The sequence below is a fragment of the Microtus oregoni genome, unplaced genomic scaffold (genome assembly GCF_018167655.1).
Source record: "Microtus oregoni isolate MIOR12 unplaced genomic scaffold, Mior012 000074F_000, whole genome shotgun sequence".
NCBI classification, from domain to species: Eukaryota; Metazoa; Chordata; class Mammalia; order Rodentia; family Cricetidae; genus Microtus; species Microtus oregoni.
In genome coordinates this window covers 719,297-741,469 of record NW_024543987.1, presented here as the reverse complement: position 1 = coordinate 741,469, position 22,173 = coordinate 719,297, and the positions used below count along the sequence as shown (strand labels likewise).

The 22,173-nt window shown below is 42.5% G+C and overlaps 1 protein-coding gene across 9 annotated transcripts in view; it reads left to right on the top strand.

The window, feature by feature from the left end:
- Sh3kbp1 (SH3 domain containing kinase binding protein 1) overlaps positions 1–22,173 on the top strand; it is a 317,007-nt gene that overhangs the window by 75,917 nt on the left and 218,917 nt on the right. Inside the window, exon 1 of one of the 9 annotated variants that reach the window (XM_041642311.1) lies at positions 1,369–1,508. The exons of the other annotated variants lie outside the window; for them this stretch is intronic. Within the exon in view, the coding sequence (XP_041498245.1) occupies positions 1,458–1,508 (51 nt within the window). The 5' untranslated portion in view covers positions 1,369–1,457. Of the gene's footprint in view, positions 1–1,368; positions 1,509–22,173 lie in introns of those variants that run through there. 9 annotated transcript variants of the gene reach the window in all.

The window sequence follows — 22,173 nt, the reverse complement described above, 5'->3', positions numbered from 1 at the left end:
ACTTGGAACCAATGTTTGTTTTAGGATTGATTAGGCTGTCCTTCCAGAGCTGGGAATGGGCTCCTCCAGGGGTGATGGGCCCCTGTGACCAATGGTTAGCTCTGTTGTGGAAGGGGAATTGAATCTCCTGGGGTAGGCAATCAGCAGCCCTCACTAGGGTTACTGAGCAACCATATTGGTTACTTGGGCCCTCATTTCTGTTTAGCTGGATCCTTTTTTAGTTCAGCATAAGCAAGATGGTAATCAACTTTAAATTTGTTATCTATGGACAGGTAGACTCAATCCCATCCATCCTAGTGACTGTGGCTGTGATCGGTGATCTCAGTATGCTGGAGAATAAGAATACTATGTGAGCATAGTATTTTTAAATCATATTTTTAAAAAGTCAATCCAATATCATGCCTCCGGAGGTCATTAGTAGAGATCTTACACACTCAAGAGTGTCTGGCGATGGAGTACACAGACGCTTATCTTATCTTCGGACAGTTCGCTAGCATGGACAGCATCAAGGAGGTGGTTAATGTCAGCTCGGAGGGGAAGATAATTTCAGTCACGTTCGGGAAGCCTATGTACTGCAGAGTAGAATTAGTTAAGTAATATATGACTAACAGCAAATAGAAAAGTCATTTGTATCTAATTATTGGAATTTCCACTTTCGGGAAAAAAGAACACTCTGAATATGTCAGTATTACAGTTACAATAAGAACTTGAAGTTACGAAAAAAAATTGACTTTCTCTCAAGTACAATTCACACTTTGCTAAGCCAAATAGACATTCTGCAAGTTATTAGGACTTTATTAAATTCTGCTTTATGTGTACTTAAAAAAAAACAAGGGAGGCTTTTATACTGCAAAGTAGGTTATTTGATTATGAGCTGTAGTTCAGAACTGATTCCAGGGTGAAGTCTGTCCACATGTCCTTAGATTGGCTGCTGCAGCTCTTAATGGTGAGAACGGATGTTGAAGAAAGCCAACACCATATGCCCTTTGTTTTCGCGCATGTCTCCTTCTGGAGGCCTGGGTGGAGTGTCTCAGCTGTCCCAAATCATCCCCACTTTGCTGGTACTTCAGACTGCAGCTCCCCCAGCTCTCTTCTTTCTGATGTTAATTATAACTTTTTCCTAATTAGGGGGCTCTTCCTCCTCTTTGGTGGTAAAGGTTCCACTCTCTCCAGTGCCAGAGATTGGGTTAATTTTGAAAAATGCATTTCACTTGATTATTTGTGACAGAAATAAGTGCAGAGCACAAAAAAAAAAAAAAAAAAAAAAAAAAAAAAACCGACCCAGCAGCATGAATGTGTGGTGGGAGGGGCAGGCGGGTTGAGTATGGGACAGGATGCTTAGAATAATTCTGCTGCCAAGTGAATCAGAGAGGCTTGCAGTTCTCAGAGTGCACGGAACTCAGTCCTGCCCGGAGAGCCAACAGGCCATCACAAGTCACCGTTTCCTACTGCACAGAATGGAGCTCTCAGCAGCCAAAGCCCCGAGCCCCGCAGACTTGCCCGAGAGTGTAAGTAGGCCATAAGTCTGCTTTGCTTGTTATGTCTGCAGCTTTTGTAGTCTGTTGCCTGACAACTTTGTAAGGCCAGAGGGAGACATGAGAGGGGGAGCGTGGTTCGAAGTCAGCCAATTCTTCCTTCTACTTAGACCCAAGTTTTATTTTTCTTGTTTGGTGTGAAAGGAAGTTTTAATTTTTTTTCCTCCTCAAGTCACCCCAGGGACAGGCACTACTTATTTTGACCAAGTCCTGTTTGTAGCAGTGTTTGTAAAGGTTTGAAACTGACTTATACTTTGCTCTGCCTTGCCGTCTGTGGTTGTGATCTGTAGCTGAGGCGTTCCCCTGAGGGATACTGGGCTTAGATAGGCCCCATCCAGGAAGCCTTGGCAGGTGTCTCTTTCAGCAGTAAGAGATCCTTGCCCAGGGTTGGGGGCAGGTAACATTTCTGAGGCAGCTGATAAATTTGGGAGTCTGAGCTGAAGCCAGGTGTGGGATCTGGCATTCTTGTAGTATCAAGTGCTCAAGGAAGCCGGGGAGACAAGGAACTGGGAAGCAGGACAGAGGACAGAAAGTCTGTTTGGAGTTTGTCAGGAGGATTGTCTGTTCCTAGATGCCAATCAGGTATCAGGCCATGCTCAGATCCCAAGTCAGGTAACCCAGTAGCCCTGGGCCACTAAGAAAACAAATCTGAAAAATTTCTACTCACAGCCTTCGATTTCTGCTTGAAGTAATGGGAAAGCACCCAGTCTTTGCTTGCCTGCCTCTTGCTGGCGGTCTCTCAAGTGCAAGCAGTGTGCTGGTTTCTGTGAGACATCGCCAGGGCTGCTGTCTGGCTCATTTCAGGGTGGCCTTGAAGGCTTTCACATTCTCTTGGTCATTGTCAGAGGTCTGACCTTGGACTCAGCCACTTTGCCTTGCTTAAAGCACAAAATGTTGTTTTTTTTTCATGGTCAGGTGATCCCTCCCCCCAATAAAATCACCACGGTCCTGGGGAGAGGGTATCAGTGGATCATAGGGCCTTATTAGGAGGTCATGTGATGAGTCCCTGGCACCCTGGCAGGGAGAGTGGTAATTCAAGTCTGATTTGACTTTGACTTTTGAGACTCTTGAATGTCTCTGTTCCCCGAGTTAGAGGAAGACAAAAAAAAAAAAAAAAAAACCTGAAGCTTGATGGATGCTGCTTCTCAGTTCACCTAGGAGCCGAGTCAGAAGCACACTGTTATGGGGCCTTTCCCTTAGGTTGTTTCTGTTACCTTCCTCATGAGTTGGGGCAGCTGCCAGGCACACAGATCCACTCCCAATGCCTTTCAACTGAAGGAGGGGGCACTTTCTACAGCCTTGTTTATTAACTTCACTGCATGTTTTATACACGCTAAATGTGAGTTCATCACTAATAATATGTTCCCTTGCCAGGCACAAGTTCTCCCTGCCCTGACCTTTTTATTTTATTTTATTTCGGTTTTTTGAGACAGGGTTTTCCTGTAGTTTTAGAGGCTGTCCTGGAACTAGCTCTTGTAGACCAGGCTGGCCTCAAACTCATGGAGATCCGCCTGCCTCTGCCTCCCGAGTGCTGGGAATAAAGGCATGCGCCATCACCACCCGGCTCCCTGCCCTTGCTTTTTAAATCCCTTGCATTTCTTCTTCTATTTAAGCTGGAGTCCTTTGCATTTAGCTATCAAGACTCCACAATTATTGTGCCAGTGAGCTCTCTTTGATTTTTGGAACCATCACTTGAACCCTTGGTCTGCATATAATGAATTAAAAGTATCTTTTATCTGAATGTTCATCAAGACCCCTCCATTGAATTCCAAGTCATTTTCTGTGTCTGGTTTTTGCCTACCTTTTCAGCCTATCAGGATCTCCTTCCTGTTTGGAGACTACCTTCCATCAAAGTGATTTCCTAGTGCCTAGCCTCCGCCGTGTTCCTTCCTGCTTGTGGGTCAATTTCAAGAATGCCCTTTGCTTGGTGCCTGGCTCCTCTGGGTGGCTTTTCTTTTGGGTGTCACTCCAAGCAGCAGCCCCGCCGGGCCCATCTTCTCAGAAAGGACTTCCCCCGTCTTGTGCTTTCCTTCCCGTACACCATCATGCTGCTTTCTTGGAGAGCGCTTGGAGCATAGCCTATACCTATTTGGTTGACCCTCGGCCTCACTCAGCACTTGCTTTCTCTCTGACTAGCATTTGGGCTCTGCTCAGTCAGAAGCTCTGTTTGTTTTATCTCTGAGGGATTCCCCAGCCCCCAACTCAGTTCTCGATACATAGGAAATGCTCAGCTACGTAGGATGATTTCGTAAAGGAGCTTTAATTAGTTTGTGATTATTGCAAGCCGGTCAAGACAGTTCTGGCCTTTCTGTGCCAGACCCTCCCCCACTGACTGCATCTGTGTCCATCACCGTTCACGCACTTGGGGAGCGTCCCAGAGCGAGACTGGGGCTCTGCTTCCCTCTCTGAGAGCTCTTGGCGGCTCTGTGGATTCACCCTCTGTTTTAAGCATCATTTCTTTTTTTCTTTTTCTTTTCTTTTCTTTTCTTTTCTTTTCTTTCTTTCTTTTTTTTAGTTCTCAAAATGAAAACCACCTGTCTTCAAAGTGATTTGCTTAAAACAAATTCTTCATTTCTTTACTAAGGTCTTTACCACCACCACCCCCTCCTGCCTTTCTCCATCTCTTGCCAAGAGTAATGGGAAAAACCCTATTATCTTGGAAAGTGATTTTCCCTCTGGTCAGAATCCAAAGCTGAATGATTTATCACCAAGTATGCAGGGGCCATGGCTTTTCCCGGTCTCCTTGTGTGATCACAAGCGTTAGTGGTTTGTTCTCTGTACAACTTCAGCTGGTCATATGGCGGCCGGGCCCTGGCACTGCCTTGCTGTGTACACCTCCTTCAAGTTCTCTCCTGCTAGTGAAGAACCTAGTTCAGGGTACCATCTAAATGGAAGCAAGGCTGGAGTCAGGGTCCAAGCGACACTCTGTGGCAGCCTGTTCGCGGGCTCACTAAGAGCTAGCTCCATGCCAACTCTAGGGAGTAGATAATGTCAGCCCTATTTTGGAGTTACCAAAATGGAGGTTCCATGAAATCCCAGCGACTTATTCCCACACACATGTGTTGAAATGAGCCAGGATTAGAACTCACTCAGTCTGGCTTTGAAGTCTACTTGTTGGCAAACTTAATATTTCTTTTAAAAAAAGATTTAGTGTATCTGAATGGGTGTTTTGACTGCATATATTCTGTGCAGCACTTGTGTGCCTGGCTCCCGGAGACGGCAGAAAATGGTTTCGGATGCACTGGAACTGGAGTTGACAGGTGCGGCTGATTTCATTGAGCCTCCATTTTGGTAACTCTAAAGTGGGGTGACTTTATCTACTCCCTAGAGTTGGCACAGAGCTCTCTGTGAGCCCGCGAACAGGCTGCCACTGAGTGTCGCTTGGACACTCTCTCCAGCCTTGCTTCCATTTAGATGGTACCCTGAACTAGGTTCTTCACTAGCAGGAGAGGAACTTCAAGGAGTTGTACAGAGAGCAAGGCAGTGCCAGGGCCCTGCCGCCATATGGCCTGGTTCCTGTGTCAGAGAAGTCCGTGTTGTCAACTGCTAAGCCAGCCCTCTTACTTAATGTTTCTTAAGCTGTGGAGTGTGTGTGTGTGTGTGTGTGTGTGTGTGTGTGTGAGAGAGAGAGAGAGAGAGAGAGAGAGAGAGAGAGAGAGAGAGAGAGAGAGAGAGAACCTATGTGTGTATGTTTGCATGAATGAACACTTATGTTGAAGTCAAAGGACAACTTTGGGTGTAATTCCCGAGGCACCACCCACCTTGTTTTATGAGTCAGGGACCCTCATTGGCCTCGACCTTGCTGGGGAAGTACTGTAGACTGACAGGCCAGGGAGCCCCCAGGTATCTGCTTGTGTCCTCCTTCCCTGTGCCGGGATTTCATGTAGGTGCCACTGGCTTTTTGTAGGACGTTTTTGACCATGTCCTGCACTTGCAGTCAACTTTTGGCGATGATACACTCCACAGGTCTGCATATGTGCACACATGCAAGTGCAGTAAGCTTTCTGGAACAATAGCCGCCTTGAGTGTTTCGGGTGCCCTCTCATATCCCCATTAAAATGATTCCCGTCTGGGCATTCTGAACTAATTCTGTAGCCTTCTGCTTGGTGGTAACTCCATTTGAAGAACACAGCTGCGGTGGTGTAAGCTGTGCTTACTTTATGTAGAAGCATGCACCATCTAAGTTCCTTTAAAATTATTTCACAACAGTAGAATATGCGTATAGAGAACACACACAGGCGCGCGGCTTGTTGAATCTTCACACGCTAAGCACGTCTGTGTAGCCAGCACCACATCAAAATACACGCTACTGGTTCCAGCCTCTTTGACTCAAGACAGAGGAGTGGAGTACAATAGAAATGAAGAGTCTGCCACTTTGTTCTCGGCTTTGCGCACACAGCTTGTTTGCTTGATCCTCTTTTGGTGGAGGGCTATGTTTTAGGTTTCCAGCGCGGTGCCTGGCTGAAGTTGTAGATCACACAACTGCTAAAGGAGCAGAATGTGGCCTCTCTGAAGCTGGCACCCAAGGAGGGCTGGGCTGAGGATGTGCCTGGTAAAATGAGGAGGAATGGGGGAGAGCAAGGCCCCACAGTTAAGGATGGAAACACGTGGGTATGAGAATTTATGGTCCTAGTCATGGGGACTCACTTTACTGGAATGTAGGTTGGGGAGAGAGAAAGGGGGAAGAGGGTTTGAGATTAAGAGCCCCAAGTCCCTAGAGGTTAATGCACATCTGAGTAAAATAAGGAGCATTCACCTCTCCCACTGAGTGTTGACCTTTAAGGCAAACAGAGCATGCTGAAGGAGACGACTGATTGCTTGGAGAAAGGCATAGATGCATCTCAGAATACAAGCAAGGCAGAGGAACTTGGCTTTCATTATGTATGTCACTCTGTAAGGTGGTTTGTACAGTCACTCACAGCATAGAACTTGTTGGAACGGAATGTGTGTAGAAATGAAGGGGAGCCGACACTCTAATATTCCTTTAAACACTGAGTAGGGTGAAGTTACAATGTATTATTAATCGGTACCTTCTGTGAGACTCCTCTGTACAGCTAAGTGTTATCTGAATGGAAAGAGCTTCCCTGCATCAGGGGCTTTGGGAGAAGTTGTCCCTCCTTTTCTGATTAGAAAAGTTCTAATTCTGCTCTCTGCTTGGTATGGGTTTCCTGGGTATAACCTTCCAATGCTGCCGTGTGGCTTTGTGATGAATTCTGCACATCATGACGGTGTATATGTAAGAAAAGTGTTGAGAATTAAATCCAGACTCCATGGAACAAGGTAAAGAACTCCACCATGAAGAGTGGTGGCCTCTGACTGACCTTTCTTTTCTCTACACGTGGCGTTGTGCCTGGGTTAAAGACTTGCTGCAAGAATCCCAGGAAGAAAGCTGTGGCCATGGCAGGCAGTGCCTGGGGCTGTGTTGTGTGCTTTACTTGTTTGTCTGATTGGGTCATCCCAGCAAGCCTTTGATGTGGATACTGTAATTATTCCGTTCTTCACAGTAACTTTAATCCTCTGCTTGGGGACAGTTCTAGTGTATTACCTTAACATTGACGGTGGCTTCTTAACGCTCAAATGGACTGATTCAGCTTTGTTCTGGGTTGAAACATGAAGAGGAAAATGTGTCACAAGAGAAAACAAGCCGAATCGCTTTCTCCAGTCATTCAGATTCTTTCCTAGGTACCTTATTATAGGGTTTATAGTTGAATAACTTAATTATGCTGCCTCACAATGTAAACCAATGAAGATGCATAAAAGCTCTCTGTATGGTTTTCACTTTTTGGTCTTTGTTTTATCAAGTTGGATTCTGTAGTAGGTGACATGACCCAAGGAAGAAGGAAGGTGCAGGGCAAAGTCTAATTAAAATCCCCCAGTGGACTTGCCTTTCAGTTGGTAAGCCTAGATGGTCAGGATCCTGGAATGACCACATCATTTATATGTGTGTGATACTTAACGGTTTATAAACCCTTTTGATTGTGTTGAAGCTTCTTGTACCCTCTGGGTAATAGGTGATGTGATTACCAGCTTAGAGAGGTGTGGGAGATCAGTAGTGTGGCACAGTCAGCTGCCTGCAGTTGAGCAGCTAGAAGACGATTGGCAGCTCCATCCAGAGTCAGGTCAGGCATTCTGCCTCTCTGGTTGGTGCCAGATGGACCTGTTGGCCAGATGTTCTCAGCCACGGAGGTTTTCAGCCATGAGGACTGCTCTCATAGAGAACTGGAGAGCAGTCTGAGGATTCCTTAGCTCGACATAAGGTTTCTCAGCCACTGTTGACTTTTGGGGACACCTAAGTTTTTTTCTTTGGAGGAGGACTGTGACCTTTGTCCTGAAGGGTGGCTAGCAGCATGCTGGTCTTTTCCTGCTAAATGCCAACAGTACAAGTTGCTACCACAGAAAGTGCCCGTAGAAACTTCCGAATGTTCCCAGTGGTGCACAGTTGCCCCAGATTAGAAATCACGAACGCAACATGGTAACTACATTTGAAAAAGGGGCAACAACCTTGAAAATGCTTGAAAAGGTCTGTCTCATCCCTTTCTCTGGTTTCTAAAGCTTCAGAGAAGCCATTAAAAATCCTGCAGAGGAGGAAGGGACACACACACACACACACACACACACACACACACACACACACACACACACACACAAATACACACACACCTTATATGTGAAATCTCTTTCTTGAAAAATATATCTATGAAGGAAGAAGAAAACCAACATTTTTTAAAGTTAAAAAGCACACAATTATAACTTTAGAGATCAGCTAAAACACACTGCATACAAAATCTCTAATTAACGTCCAGAAATAATGGCAGCTTACACTTTGTCTTTCTGTTTTACCATTCATGTCTGAATATACACTAACTAATCTGTTTTCAAATAGTCTCTTGTATAGAATGCAATAAAAACCAGTCTTTTAAGGTCAAATAGTCCACAAATAATAACCTTCCTGTGTCTGTACTGTAGAATAAGAGTTTCTAATGAATGCATACTATTTCATCATGTAGCCAGTACGGTTAATTCACTCAGTTTCCTGTTGTGAACGTTTGGTTCATTTCCGATTTTGTTTTTGCCATTTCAAGCACAATTGTAAGTGTTCATGTATGTACTTAAGTCCTTCACAGCTTCTTTTTTCCTTACAGAAATTATAATCACTGTAATTTTTAGGATCCATTTAGAAAGGTACCCAATCCATCATGTTTTACATTGTATTTTGATTATACTATATATATATACCATCGGTACAAATTAGATTACGCACTAAGCTTGAAGTATGGGATGCAGAAAGCTCTTTGCTTTTCTAATTAAAGGATGACTAATAAGAAACCATTGAGGACTCATGCCTAGTTCATGAAACCATCCTTACAGTATTATGCTACTTCCTGAGGAGCAATCAGCTCAGCAAAGATTGCCCTGCGTTCCTTTAAGAACGCACACTTAGAATCTTTAAAAAAGAGAGGAATAATTGAAAAGAACGCCCATTACTAGTGGGGGTTGGAGAAATGGCTCAGCAGTTAGGAGCATTTACTGTTCCTTCAGAGGACCCGCTTCAGGTGGCCTGTTACTTCAGTTTCGGGGGACCTCTGATCTTCTGGCCTCAAAGGGCACTGGGTATACACATGGTGCACAGACATCTGTGCTGACAAAACACTCAGAAGCAATGCACACCACTGAAAGAAATTGAAGGCTGCATCTTCATTGCCTATGCATTTTTCTTAAAATTGTCTTAAATTACAAACATAAATTCATGACAAAAACATCCAAAAGCACAGAAGACCTTAAAAGTTTCCTACTGTTCCACCCCTTGATTTTTCATTCTCTAGAATTTTCCTGTGGTTTAAAAAATGCTTTAAAATTCATGAACTGAGCAGCAGTTTGCAAGGTATGAGCCAGCTGACTTTTTTCACTCAACGTGTTTTCCTGCTTTGGCTCCTTATTTTTTTTTAATCAGTGCCCTGATTGAGCTTGGTTAAAGTTTTTCCTCCCAAAGCAAATCATTCCCTTTTATGTGAATTTATCCCAGGGATAAGTGTGTACTGATGGAGTTGGGAGATTAAGAGCCTGTATCCCTGATAATTGTGTTTGGTATTATTACATTTCACTTCCACCAATAGTATATAGTTTGACTTCTTTCCATGGGACATTTTTTTTTTCTGGCTGGCATAGCTGTTGGTTGATAAATTAGCAACACAATGGTAGAAGTTCATTGGTGTAACTGGTTAGGAGGGGAGGGCGCCTTCTCCTTTGTGACCTTTGTGGAGACTGGTTTGCAGCATTGTATATGCACAGAAGGATGTCTGCTTGCTGATTTTCTCCTGAGATTGCTCTGAAACTGGGCTTTACCTTATTAAGCCATTAAGGAAGAATTGCACCTATAAAGTTTGGGGTCAGTGCCTAGAGAGTCACCTTTCTGGTAGTATTTGATAACATATCTCAGTTGGAATGGAAGTAGTTAGAAATGGATCCTCATAGCTGAAGAGGTTACAGTGTCCTTTCCATGGCTGAAAATGTAAATGTAATCTAATGTAGTTGTTATTTGGTATAATTGTGTTCTAAACTGCCAAGTTTGCGCTGCTAGTAAGTTATGCATGAAGCCTTCTGAAATTTCTCCATTCTGCAACTTTTCCCACTGCGTGTTGGCATCTTTCACACTGTCCTTTCACAGAAAGTGACTGTTAGAGTTATTGTTGCATGTGAGGTCTTTTATTGCTTTCAAAAAAAACAGATCTGTACCCCAACTAAGTTTTTAAAAGTTGTATTTTTATTATTTGTGTGTGTGTGTGTACCTGCGTGAACACAGACACACACATCCACATATGACACATACGGAGGTCAGAAGACCACTTCAAGGGGTCGCTGTTTTTCTCCCACCACATGGGTTTTAGGGATTGAATTCAGGTTACCAGGCTTGACAACAAGTGCCTTTATCTACTGAGCAACATTGCCCCTCCACCCCCTATCAGGTTTTAACTGACCGTTGGCTTCTAGTCTTCAGCACTGTGGAACGTGCTTGGTACGTGATTGTTTTGACTGGCTCTCCATTCAAGAATTTTGATTTTGGGAATTGCTATAGATTGGTAAAGGTAGGCACCCCTACATGTCTTTTGCTCCCCAGAATAGTACTTGTCTTGGTGTCTGTCATCTTACCATTCCGTATGTTGTTTTCTTGCCTAGGGAAGGGCTCAACAAAGCAGTCTTTTCCAGTACCCTAGCTGGTAGGGGTTGATTCTTTTCTCTCCTTGCTAGCCCTCTGAAGAATTTTATTTGAGACCTGCTGACACAATTCCCTCAAGAACTTCCAAAGGGCTGGCTTAAAACTGTAAGATAAACTCTTTATAAAGAAAATGTAAAAGCTTTTTATTATTGCTAAAGTAAGGACTTCCTGTGAGTGTGAGAGGCAGGAAGCACGGGTCCGGCAAAGTGGCCTTTGGAACTAACTCGTTCTGGGCTGCTCTGTGGGCTCTGTGACCTTTTCGTTAGAGAGATTAGGAGGTGTGGGAAGGGGGACTGTAACTGAATTAAAAAAAAACCCTGTAAATGAATAAAAAGTTTTTTTTAAAAAAATTACAAAAAAGAGATGAATGTTATGCACTGGGTATGTTCCTCTAAATTCCTATGGAAGTCATGGCCACCAGAATCTCAATGTGATTGCATTTGGAAATCATAGGGAATTTCAAGATGTAATGTGATCAGTGTTCTTATAAGAAGAGAACAGGCCACAAAGAGGGACATCAGGATTGTGCCCACTCTGAGGTTTGACCGTATGAGGACATAACAAGCAGGTAGCCACCTATCATCCAGGGAGAGGGAAGGTAGGGGAAGCCATGTCTACCAGCACATTGAGCTATTATTTTCAGCCCCCTGTGATGAAGCAGTTCTGCTTCTTAAGCCCCCAGGCCGTGCTTTCTGTCTCAGCAGCTTGAGCAGACCACCACACAACCATACCACCATTGCTCCTTTTCCTCACCTAGCTCTTCTGGTTCCAGCCTGGTAGGAAGGTTTTTTTTTTTTTTCTCTTTTCTTTTTTTGTCCCTTTCTGCACTTTCCTTTTAAGTTCTTTTCAAATAGGGACACAAAGAACTCATGGGATCAGAGAAGGTTTAGAAAGCACTGACGTATTTTTTTCTCTGAGTCACTCTTTTTATCCTTTTCCTCTGTTAACATACTGGTGCTCCAGATAAAAGTTTATTTAGGACAAAGATTCTGCTAAAATTGATTGGAAGTGACTTTTCATTTGGTGTGAATACTCATTGCACATAATATCCATTGTGTTAGCCTGTTACTTTCTGCATCCATGTGACAAAAGGCTTGACAGAAGCAATTCGGAGAAGAAAGATTTATTTTAGCTCACAGTTTCAGAGAGTTGCCATCATCATGATGAGGGAAGCATATTGCAGAATGGCTTTGCCCATGGCAGAAGAAGTATATGGTGACCCTGTCTAGATGGCAGTAGACCATGAAGCAGAGAGTGGCCAGAACTAGGGGTTGGGTTGATAATATTTAAAGGCCCAATCATGGGGATCTACTTCTGCCAGCTAGGCCACACTTAAAGGCTCTAAAGTCCCCCACAACAGCCCTTGTAGCTGGAAAATAAACACTCAAATCAGAGCCTATGGACCACCTTTTCATAGTCAAGCCAAGATAACTAGTTTGCCCACACAGCTTTAACAAGCAGCACAGACTGAAAGCTCAACCAGTGCAAATTTTTCATTGGAGGCTGAAATTTGGCATCAAGGTTCTAGCAGAGTTGCTTCTTCCTGAAATCTCCTGGGGAGACTCTGCCACGCGTCTCCCTAGCTTCTGAAGTTCTGCTACTATCCGAGCTAGTAACTAGTTCTGCCTTCTTTTCCATGTGCTGTTCTTCCATTATCCATGTCTCTGTCCAAATCATCCTCTTTCCCCCATATTTTTTTTTCTTTTTTTTTTTTTTGGGGGGGGGTATGGTCTCAGACTGTAGCCCAGACTTGCCCGAATCTTACTTCAGGATGGCCTTAAATACACAAATCTTCCTGCCTCAGCTTCCCAAGTGCCGGACTTTCAAGTATAAACTACCATGCTGGCTCAGATTCCCCCCTTTTGTGAGGATTTTGTAAGTCGTATCATTATCGTATTGGAGTCCACACCAGGGCACTCATCCTAACCTGATCATCTGCAACATCCCTGTTTCTAAATAGCGTCCCATTCCCAGGCACTGTGGACTTGAACTTCTTTTAGAAGAATGCAGTTCATCCTGTGACAAAGTTTGTGTTCCAACTCAATCTGTGTACCTCTGCCTGGAAGTTTTCTTACCTTGTCGGCCACCCCTACTTGTCATGCAGGTTTCAGCTCAGACACCATCTCAATATAGATTGATTGGATGAATGAAATAGATTACAGAGTAAAACTAAAATGTGATTGAGAATCACACTGAACATAATTTATTCTTACAAATGTGAGAGAGTTCTTTTCTACTCCACATTAGTGTTGCTTGTGACTCTCTTGTATATATTGGCTGTGTTCCCCACCACAGATGCTATTTAAATATCATTTTGTGCCTGTGAATTGGGATGTCGGGCACCTTCCGAATGTCATGATGTTTCCTGTTCTGTGGATAGAGCATGCCAAGAGGATTCAATTTGTTGGATTTAGATTTTTTGGCATTGATTCACAATTTGATTATGATTTCATGATAGTTCTAAGGGCAAAACTGGCTAAAACTTTCTTTGAGGGACATGTGGGTTTAAAAAAAAAAAACCTTTGCGGATCTTGAGCAAGGGAGGTGCTTACTAATGCTAGCCAATTAGAATTTACTGAGCATGCTCTCATTAAAGTTGCTACATTATATGCAAAATGCAGTTGTATAGGCAATAACTGTGGTCTCCAGCATGTCTCAGTTCATACCAGGCAGCTGGAAAACAGGCAACCATAGAAGACCAGTTGTGTGAAAATGTGTTGTGCAGAAATGAGGACCTGGCACTTGTTGTGGGCCAAAATGCTCTAGAAGAGCTTTGTAGAAGAGTGTAGCTTAGCTGGGATTGTACTTTATAAATCAGAGATTCCAGAAGAGACAGGAGAATGCCAGTTAAGGTCATATTAACATGCCATCAAGTTGTGGTATATAGCGAACTATTGTTATTTCTCCTGTTTGCTTTGTGAGATAGGCTGGCTTTGAATTTGTTATGTGACCAATACTAATATTGAATTCCTGTTCCTCCTACACCTGCCTTTGAGATGCTGAGACTATTGGCATGGACCACTATACCCAGCTATCTTGTTTGTTTTAATAAAGTTAGTTTTCTTCACAAGGTATGCATGGTAGAAAAATACTGAAAACATTACAAATGCACATCTAGTTGGGATATATAAATTATACTGCATCCATATAATGGTGTGCTCTACAATTAGAACAAATAATGAAAGGATCTGGGGAGATGGCTCAGTGGTAAAAAAGTTCTTGCTGTATAAGCATGAGGACCTGAGTTCAAATCCCCAGCACCCACATAAAAAGCTAGGTGTGGTAGCATGTGCCTTTGGCCCCAGTGCTATGGAAGGTGGAGATGTGAGGATCTCTGGGGTTTCTTGTCTGGCAGCCTAGCTCTGGGTTCAGTGAGTTACCCTGTCTTAAGGAAAGTGGTCAAGCAGTACACCCAATGCCCTTCTCTGACCTCCTCATTTGTGTATGTGTGTGTGTATCCCTATATATACATATGCATAAACCACACAGAGATTATGCATATTCATGCACATCCCAAAAACAAAGCAAGAGAAGCGATGCTTTTTACCAATATGAAAGCCCTCCCAACTGTGTTAAGAGAGAAGAAAGGTGTGTCGCGTTGAGAGGGATATGCTAGTGTATAGGGATGGTAGTAGTAATTTTCTAAGAGTATTGAGATAAGGGAATGAGAGCTAGAAATGTGTGTGTGTGTGTGTGTGTGTGTGTGTGTGTGTGTGTGTGTGTGTCTGTCTTTTACCATTTGTGTGTGTGTGATTTGAATGGAATAAATGTATTCTATCTGAAAAGTTAAAAATGAAAGGAATGATGACGAAATGAATTGGTCATATTATCTCCACTCTTAAGTTCTCTTGGGTGTCTCCGATTCTCTGTGTGGTTGGGAAATAATGGATGAGAATAACCAACACCAGCTATCTCATCACAAGCTCCTTTTTTGTCTAGAGAATGGCAGCCCCTTGACTAGCTTTCTGGTTGTTCTTAATTACCACTAGCATGTTTCCAACAGATACTGCACAGAGAACCCAGTTAAAGGAACCACCTTGTACCGCTCACCTACCCTCCATAATCATTGCAGACTTAGCGGTCCTCCATTGTGTCCTTCCCCTATCTGCTGATCTCCACTATTTGGAAGGCAGCTAGATGTCTTTCTGGTTGTATTAAAGTTTGACCCTCCCTAGTTTGAGAATCTGAAATATAAAATTCTTAAAACTCTGAAACATTCTGAGTACCACTGTGATGCAATGAGTGGAAAATTCCGCTGACCTCAGGTGGCAAATAACCAGTTCCAAGTGCACTAAAAATATGTAAAGTTTCCTTCGGGCTATGGCCATAAGCAGTATATAAGACATAAATGAAGCCCAACGAAGTTTATTATGAAATAGATTTGACTATCCTTTAAAAAAATACATGAATTTTGTGTTTAGACTCCAGTCCCATCCCAAGCACCTTTCTTTCTTTCTTTCTTTCTTTCTTTCTTTCTTTCTTTCTTTCTTTCTTTCTTTCTTTCTTTCTTTCTTTCTTTCTTTCATCTATCTATCTATCTATCTATCTATCTATCTATCTATCTATCTATCTATCTATCTTATAAAATCTGAAGTAGTCCCAGTGTTAAGCATTTCGGATAAGGGACACAAATTTATGATTAGAACTACTATTCTGGCCTCCCACGTCTCACTTTGAGCCCAGGCATACAATTAGGTTGATGCTTGAGGAGATAAAAGCTCCCTCTTCTTTGAAATGGAAATTGGCCTGTTTCATTAAGCTCTTCTGATTCGATTTAAATTTTTAAAATTTTGTAAAATACATAAAACATAAAGTCTACCATATTGCCCATTTTAAGTGTGAGGTGTGATTCTGTGAATTTTTGGAGCCTCTAATATCTAGAAAATTTCTCATCCTGCGAAACCAAAACTCTATATCCCTGTTCTTCACCCTAGCCCCTAGCCAAAATTTTGCTTTCTGTAAACTTGACAATTCTGGATATTACACAAATGGGATAGTAATAGGCTTTGTCTTTCTGTGCTTGGCTTACTTTATTTAGCATAACATTCTCCAGGTTCAGCATAGCATCCTCTGGGTTCGGCATAGAATCTTCTGGGTTCATTTATGCTGTAGCACGTGACAGTATGTGCTTTATTTTTTAAGAATGAATAATATTTAATGGATACTACATGCTTTGCATATCCATTTATCAGTTAAAGGACACTTTGAAGAACTACCTTTATGAAACTTTATGGTTACAATAAGTCCCCATCATTCCAGTCAGAATGCCTTAGCATGATAGGATCCACTAGTGACACTTTTTGAGGTAGGGTGTTGTTCTATAACTCAGGATGGCCTGGAACTCCTTTTGTAGCCCAGACTGTCCTCAAATTCATGCCAGTCTTTCTGCTTCAGCCTCCCAACTACTGGGATTAGAGGTGTGTACCAGCATGCTTGTCCAGATTAAAAATGTTTGGGCCAAATATTTCAAGTTAGAAAAAAAGCCTTTGTCCCCCCCCCCTCCCTGACCAAAGATCCCCTTTCCTCTCAAAGCTTTTGTATTGAATTTTGTTGCTTACTACATGAGGTTATGAGTTTTGAAAGATGGGGTCAAAGGGGTAGCATATTTCCCTCCTTTGCCTTTTACCTGAAACAGTGCTTAGTGTGGAATGGATACTCAGTAAATAGTTGTTACAGGAGCAAGGTTGCATTGATTGGGCAAGGTGTGTAACTGTGTCTGTGTAATGAAGAAGTTGAACCAGATGAACTTTTAGGTTCCCTTTGATTATAGTATTGTTTGAGTTCATTATTAAATCTGATGATGAAAATTTCAGACTCTCTTGAAGACTGATGAGTTGAAGGATAAGATACGGATTTTTGAATTTGTTATTAAAAAATAGAGACTGGAGAGACGGCTCAGCGGTTAAGAATACTGCCTGCTTTTCCAAAGGTCCTGAGTTCAATTCCTAGCAACCACATGGTGGCTCAAAACTATCAGTACTGAGATCTGGTGCCCTCTTGAGGAAGAGACCTGGCCAGTCATCCTCATCAACTTAGGTCATGAAGCCCAATATGAACAAGTGTAACATGAGGGCCTGTTTGTTGCCCTGGCCCTCCGGCTAGCTTAGCCCCAAAATAATCACACAGAAACTGTATTCATTAAAACACTGCTTGGCCCATTAGCTCAGGCTTCTTATTAAGTCTTGTAACTTATATTAACCCATTATTCTTATCTATGTTAGCCACATGGCTCAGTACCTTTTTCAGCGGGGCAAGTCACATCCTGCTTCTTCAGTGTCTGGACAGGACTGCAGAGAGAGCTTCCTTCTTCCCAGAATATTCCTGTTCTCATTGCCCCGCCTCTACTTCCTGTCTGGTTGTCCCACCTATACTTCCTGCCTGGCTACTGGCCCATCAGCGTTTATTTAAAACATAATTGACAGAATACAGAATTGTCCCACACTAAACAAGTTCAACAGAACAGGCTGCCCATGCATGCTTCAGCATTTCCAGGGCATAAATTTCATTTTCAATTTAATTAAAAAATAGAGCTGTCTCAGAACATAGTATTTCTTAATAGTTTGGGTTTGGTGCTTCCTCTTTATGCAGTGGTAATATTCTTTGTGCAATAGAAAAGTTATCACCTAAAAATTATATAAAGCATAGCTTAATTACGTACCACATCTCCTAGATACAGAGGGATAGAAAACAATTTTCCTCTCGACATCATCATCATCACAAAGGATTTTAGTGGAAGACTTCGCATGACAAAGAATCAAAATAATAAACAGCCGAGAAAGATGAAGGTCCTGGAAATAAGGATTAAAATACTGGCTAGAAAGTGTTGGAGGAGTGGGTCCTTTGTAGAGTGAAGAACTGAAAGTATTGGAGGAGATGTGATCTGGGTTTTAAATCTCGTTGATTTGCTGAACTTTGTGCCAGTTTGCACATTTTTATTTTGTGCCTAATTTCCAAAAGTCTCCTGTTAGCAACCAGATGGTTGTCAAATAATTGATCTGGGTTCATTTTCAACCCATTTGGGGAACATAGTGGCCTGGATTTTCCAGTAGAAGGATTTATTAATCCTGCTGGTTTTTGAATGCCAAGACTCTTGGAAATTGAGTTCCCTAATGTCTTGGAAGTAACCCCTGGAAAATTGGAAACAGTGAATTGGTTGCATGATGTACTTGGAATAGAAAACTAAAGCCATGGATACAGTTTATTTCAACTACAAATGTCCAGCCCCAGAAGAGTTCAATTAGGTGACAGTTCTGGTTTGTTTTGTGTGTGCGCAAGGTTTGTACACATTTGTTTTCTAAGGTGAGTTAATAGATGAAACTAGGGCATTCAAGATGCACGGATCTGACTTTATTCCTCATTTTCATAGACCAGTTCAAACTCTAGGATCTCACACTCTTGTGCCATTCGTACTTTTCAGCGAAAAACAATCTTGTAAACTGCAGACGTTTTTTTTGACCTGGGGAAATCCCCCTTGACTGTTGGAAGGTGTTGGCACCCCAGCATGCTGTGCTGCTGAAAACAATTAGGGTGACAGCTGAGATCAGTGTGAGAGAGCCTCATGTGGTAGTGAGGATCCCTTGACAGTAGGACTGTTAGGATGGTGACGAGACAGTGGCAAGGGACAGCTGTGCTGAGGAAAGGCATTCTTTCAGATGGCTCCTTGAATTTGTTGCTATTTCACACAATGTCCGTAAATGTCTCCAGAAAAATTTGTCTTGAAAAATATTCTGTGGCCTCTGTACTTTGGTAGTTTTTTAAATAAATTAATTTTTATATATGTATGTGTTCATGTGTTTGTGGGTGTGCATGTTTGTGGATACACCCATGTTTCTGTGTGTGCATGCACACAGCATAGGGCAAGCTCTAGAGGTCATTGCTTAGGTGCTGTCCACTATGTCTTTTGAGGCAGAATCTCTCACTGGCCTGGGATTCAGCAATTGGGTTAGGCTGGCTGGCCAGTGACTGCCCCAGCCATCAACCTGCCTCTGCCTACCCAACATCGTGGTTACAAGAGCAATCCACCATGCCTGGCTTTTTGTTTTTTTTAAACATGGCTTCTGGAAATCCAACTCAGGTCCTCACGCTTATGCAACAAGCACTTTGCTGACTGAGTTCTTTCTCCCAGCCGTGACATGTCTTTCCTTTTTCAAGACTTAGTCTTTCTGTGTTGCTCAAGCTGGTCTTAAATGTCTGTACTCAAGTGATCCTTTTACCTCTCCAGCTACTGTGTCTGCAGAGTGTCACAGGACCCAGGGTTGAGGTGTGGCTCTTTGCTTGATGCCTGTGTGCCAAGTTTTCCTTTTTTTCTTCTACTCCCACTAGCATGGCTGGTGAGTCCCTGGCTATCTTGGGGTGTGACCTGAGATCTGAGTGGAGATTTTGATGGAACCATCAATGGAGTCTCATTGGAGGGTGGTTTTGTTTCCATAAACTGGGTGGCTAAACCCAACAGGAGTCTTACAGGTCCAGAGGTTAGAATTTCCAAACCAAGGTGACCTCTAACTGTTTGAGGCAAAGAAGCGCTCTTGGCTTCTCCCAGTATGCTAATACATTTTCATCAATCTGACATAAAACCTAGATGTCGTCTGGGAAGAGAGAATCTCAACTAAGGAATTGTCTCTATCAGTCTGGCCTGTGGGCATGTGTGTAGACATTTATTTGACTGACAATTGATGTGGAAGGGTCTAGCCCATTGTTGTTGGTGCCACCCGTGAGAAGTGGACCCTTGGCTGTGTAAAAATGCAGGTGGACCTGGTTATATAACACAAATAGTAGGCAAGCCGGTAAGCACCATTCCTCTGTGATATTTGCCTTAGTTCCTGCCTCGAGGTTCCTGCCTTGGGTTCTTGCCCTGGCTTCCCTCAGTGATGGACTGTTAACTTGGAAATGAAAGATAAAATAACCCTTTTCCCTCCAGGCTGGCTTAGTCAGTGTTTTAGCACAGCAATAGAAGACAAACTGATGTGCTCAACCTCTGCTGGCTCCTGGCTTCTTTGGCTTCTATGTCACTCCAATCCTACCTCCATCCTACGTCACTTTCTGGTGTATATCTTCTCTGTGTGTCTTACATGGGAATATTTGTTATTGAATTTACGGATTGCCTAGGTAATTCTGAATGTTCTTTCCATATTAAGGTCCTTAAGTGTATGTGTAAAAACCCTTTTTCAAAATAAGGTCCTATTTCTAGGTTTGGGTAATTACGTTGATATTGAGATTATCTATTTAGGGGCATTTCCAGCCACCTACTACTGTGACAATGCTGGGATGTCACCTGAGCCTTGAAAAGGAAACTTCATTGGCATGGTGTTAAGATAGTTTGTGCTTGTTTTATTTATTTATTGTTGTGATAAAATACTTGTAACATAAATAGTATTCTGATTATTTTCTTTTTTGCAAATGGTGTCTGCCTGCGTGTATGAATGCTTTTGCATGTGCAGGTGCATGTGTTTGAGTGCATGCACATCTGGAGGCTGGTGCATGTGTGTGAGTGCATGCACATCTGGAGGCTGGTGCATGTGTGTGAGTGCATGTGCATCTGGAGGCTGAGGTTTGATGTCAAGAATTACCCTCAATTGTTCTTTCACTTTCTTTTAAAATAGTTTATTTGTTTTGGAGAGTTTCATTTGGGTATGATTTCCTCTGTCCTTATCCTCCCTCCAATTCCACCAGTGCCCCCACTTCTTCTTAAATTCATGCCCTCTTCTTTGTTGTTGCTACATATAAAAACTGTTATGTAAAGTTATAAATACCACCTGCTGAGTTCATTTAGTGTTCCTCTTATGTGTATGTTCAGAGCTCACCACCTTGTTCATTGAGGCAGGGTCTCTCAAACTCAGATCTCACCAATATTGCTAGTGTCAGTAGCCAGCTTGTTCTGGAGATACCTTGTCTACACTTTCTAAGGCTGGAATAACAGGTGGCCTGCCACCTGGCATTTATGTAGGTTTCGGGGGACCCAAACTCCATCTCGTGCTTGCACAGCAAGTGCCTTAACCACTGAGCAAACTTCCCAGCCCCAGTTCTAACCACTTTTTGGTGGCCAGATCTGTGGCAGTAAGTAGATTTATAGTAAAACCAGCATCACCATCTTTCTTTAAAATATTTTCATCTTCTCAAATGGAAAATAAACCCAATAGATACTAACTTCCTATTCTTTTCTTTTTCTTTTTTTCTCTTTTTTTCTAACTCCCTATTCTTATCACCCAAAATATTGTTTTAAAATTCTTCAGTGTCTTTAGAAGTGCTATGTGAGCATTAAAAAATCTTCCTGGTCATCTAAAAATCTTTTAGAAGTGTGTTTCTGGAAGCATGTGTAAATACTACATAGTTCATTCGAGTACATGGTTTTACTTATTAGTGATTTTATTTGCACACATAATTAGCATAAAATGCTTTAGAACATCATTGGGTGAGATCCTTCATAGTCATTTATAGTTAATTCTCATTCCCGTCCTCAGCTCAGTAGCTTGATGTATGTTTTTGTAGATCTGGTTTTCCATCTGTTTTCCCCTTCAAAATAATAAAGGGTATACTCCTCATCTTTGTATGTAAATGCCCATGTATAGTTTGATGTCTATGGAGATTTCCCCTCCAAGGATTTCTAAACAATACTAGATATACTGCTCGGATTTCAGAAGCACAGATATGCTGACGGCGGAACCAGTCATTTAAAGTACCATTTTTCTGGAAACTGGACCCAAAGCTGCATAGGTCATGGGAAATCTTATTCCCTAACCGGAGATGTTTGAGCACCTGATTAAGTCTCCTTTCGTTTCCTTAAGCAGTGGTTTCGTTGTTGAGTAAAATAAATTAATGAATGAAAATGGCACCACAAAGGAAGTAGAGAATTATTCTGAGACAAGGTCTCACTATATTGCTTAGGCTGGCCTTAAATCCGTAGACTTGGAGGGACCCTGGGCTTCAGTGTCAGTGTGACCAATAAAAGGGTCAAAGAACTGGATCTGCTCAAGGTAATTTTCTCATCTGTTCTTTCCTCCTCAAACTTCCACTAGTTAGTTTTGCCCATCCAAACAGCCCAATATTTTGTTCCTGCTTAAATGTTCACTTCCTAGGTAGAAACGTGTGGCTATGGGAGCAGTGGTACCTTTCTCGGAGCACACAAACGAGGATTCAGATTTCCCACTTCTCATAAACTTATAAATTCTTCAGTAGTTCTGAACTACCTCAAGCCCTGGGCCTTTGGAGAATATGAATCTGTGTGGCCAGGGCTTATGCGTCTTTCTCACACCTGCTCACTCGCTCGACTCATTTGGTCAAGGAGGAATTGAGCTTGGTTAAGGGGAACCTGCCTTTTCTTAATCTATTTTTTGCACTGCCTTGTTGTCTGAACTTTGTCCTTCTCTAATAAGCTCTTCTTTCATTCTGGGAGGAAGATAAGGGCAGATAGGTCCTGGAAGAATCTTG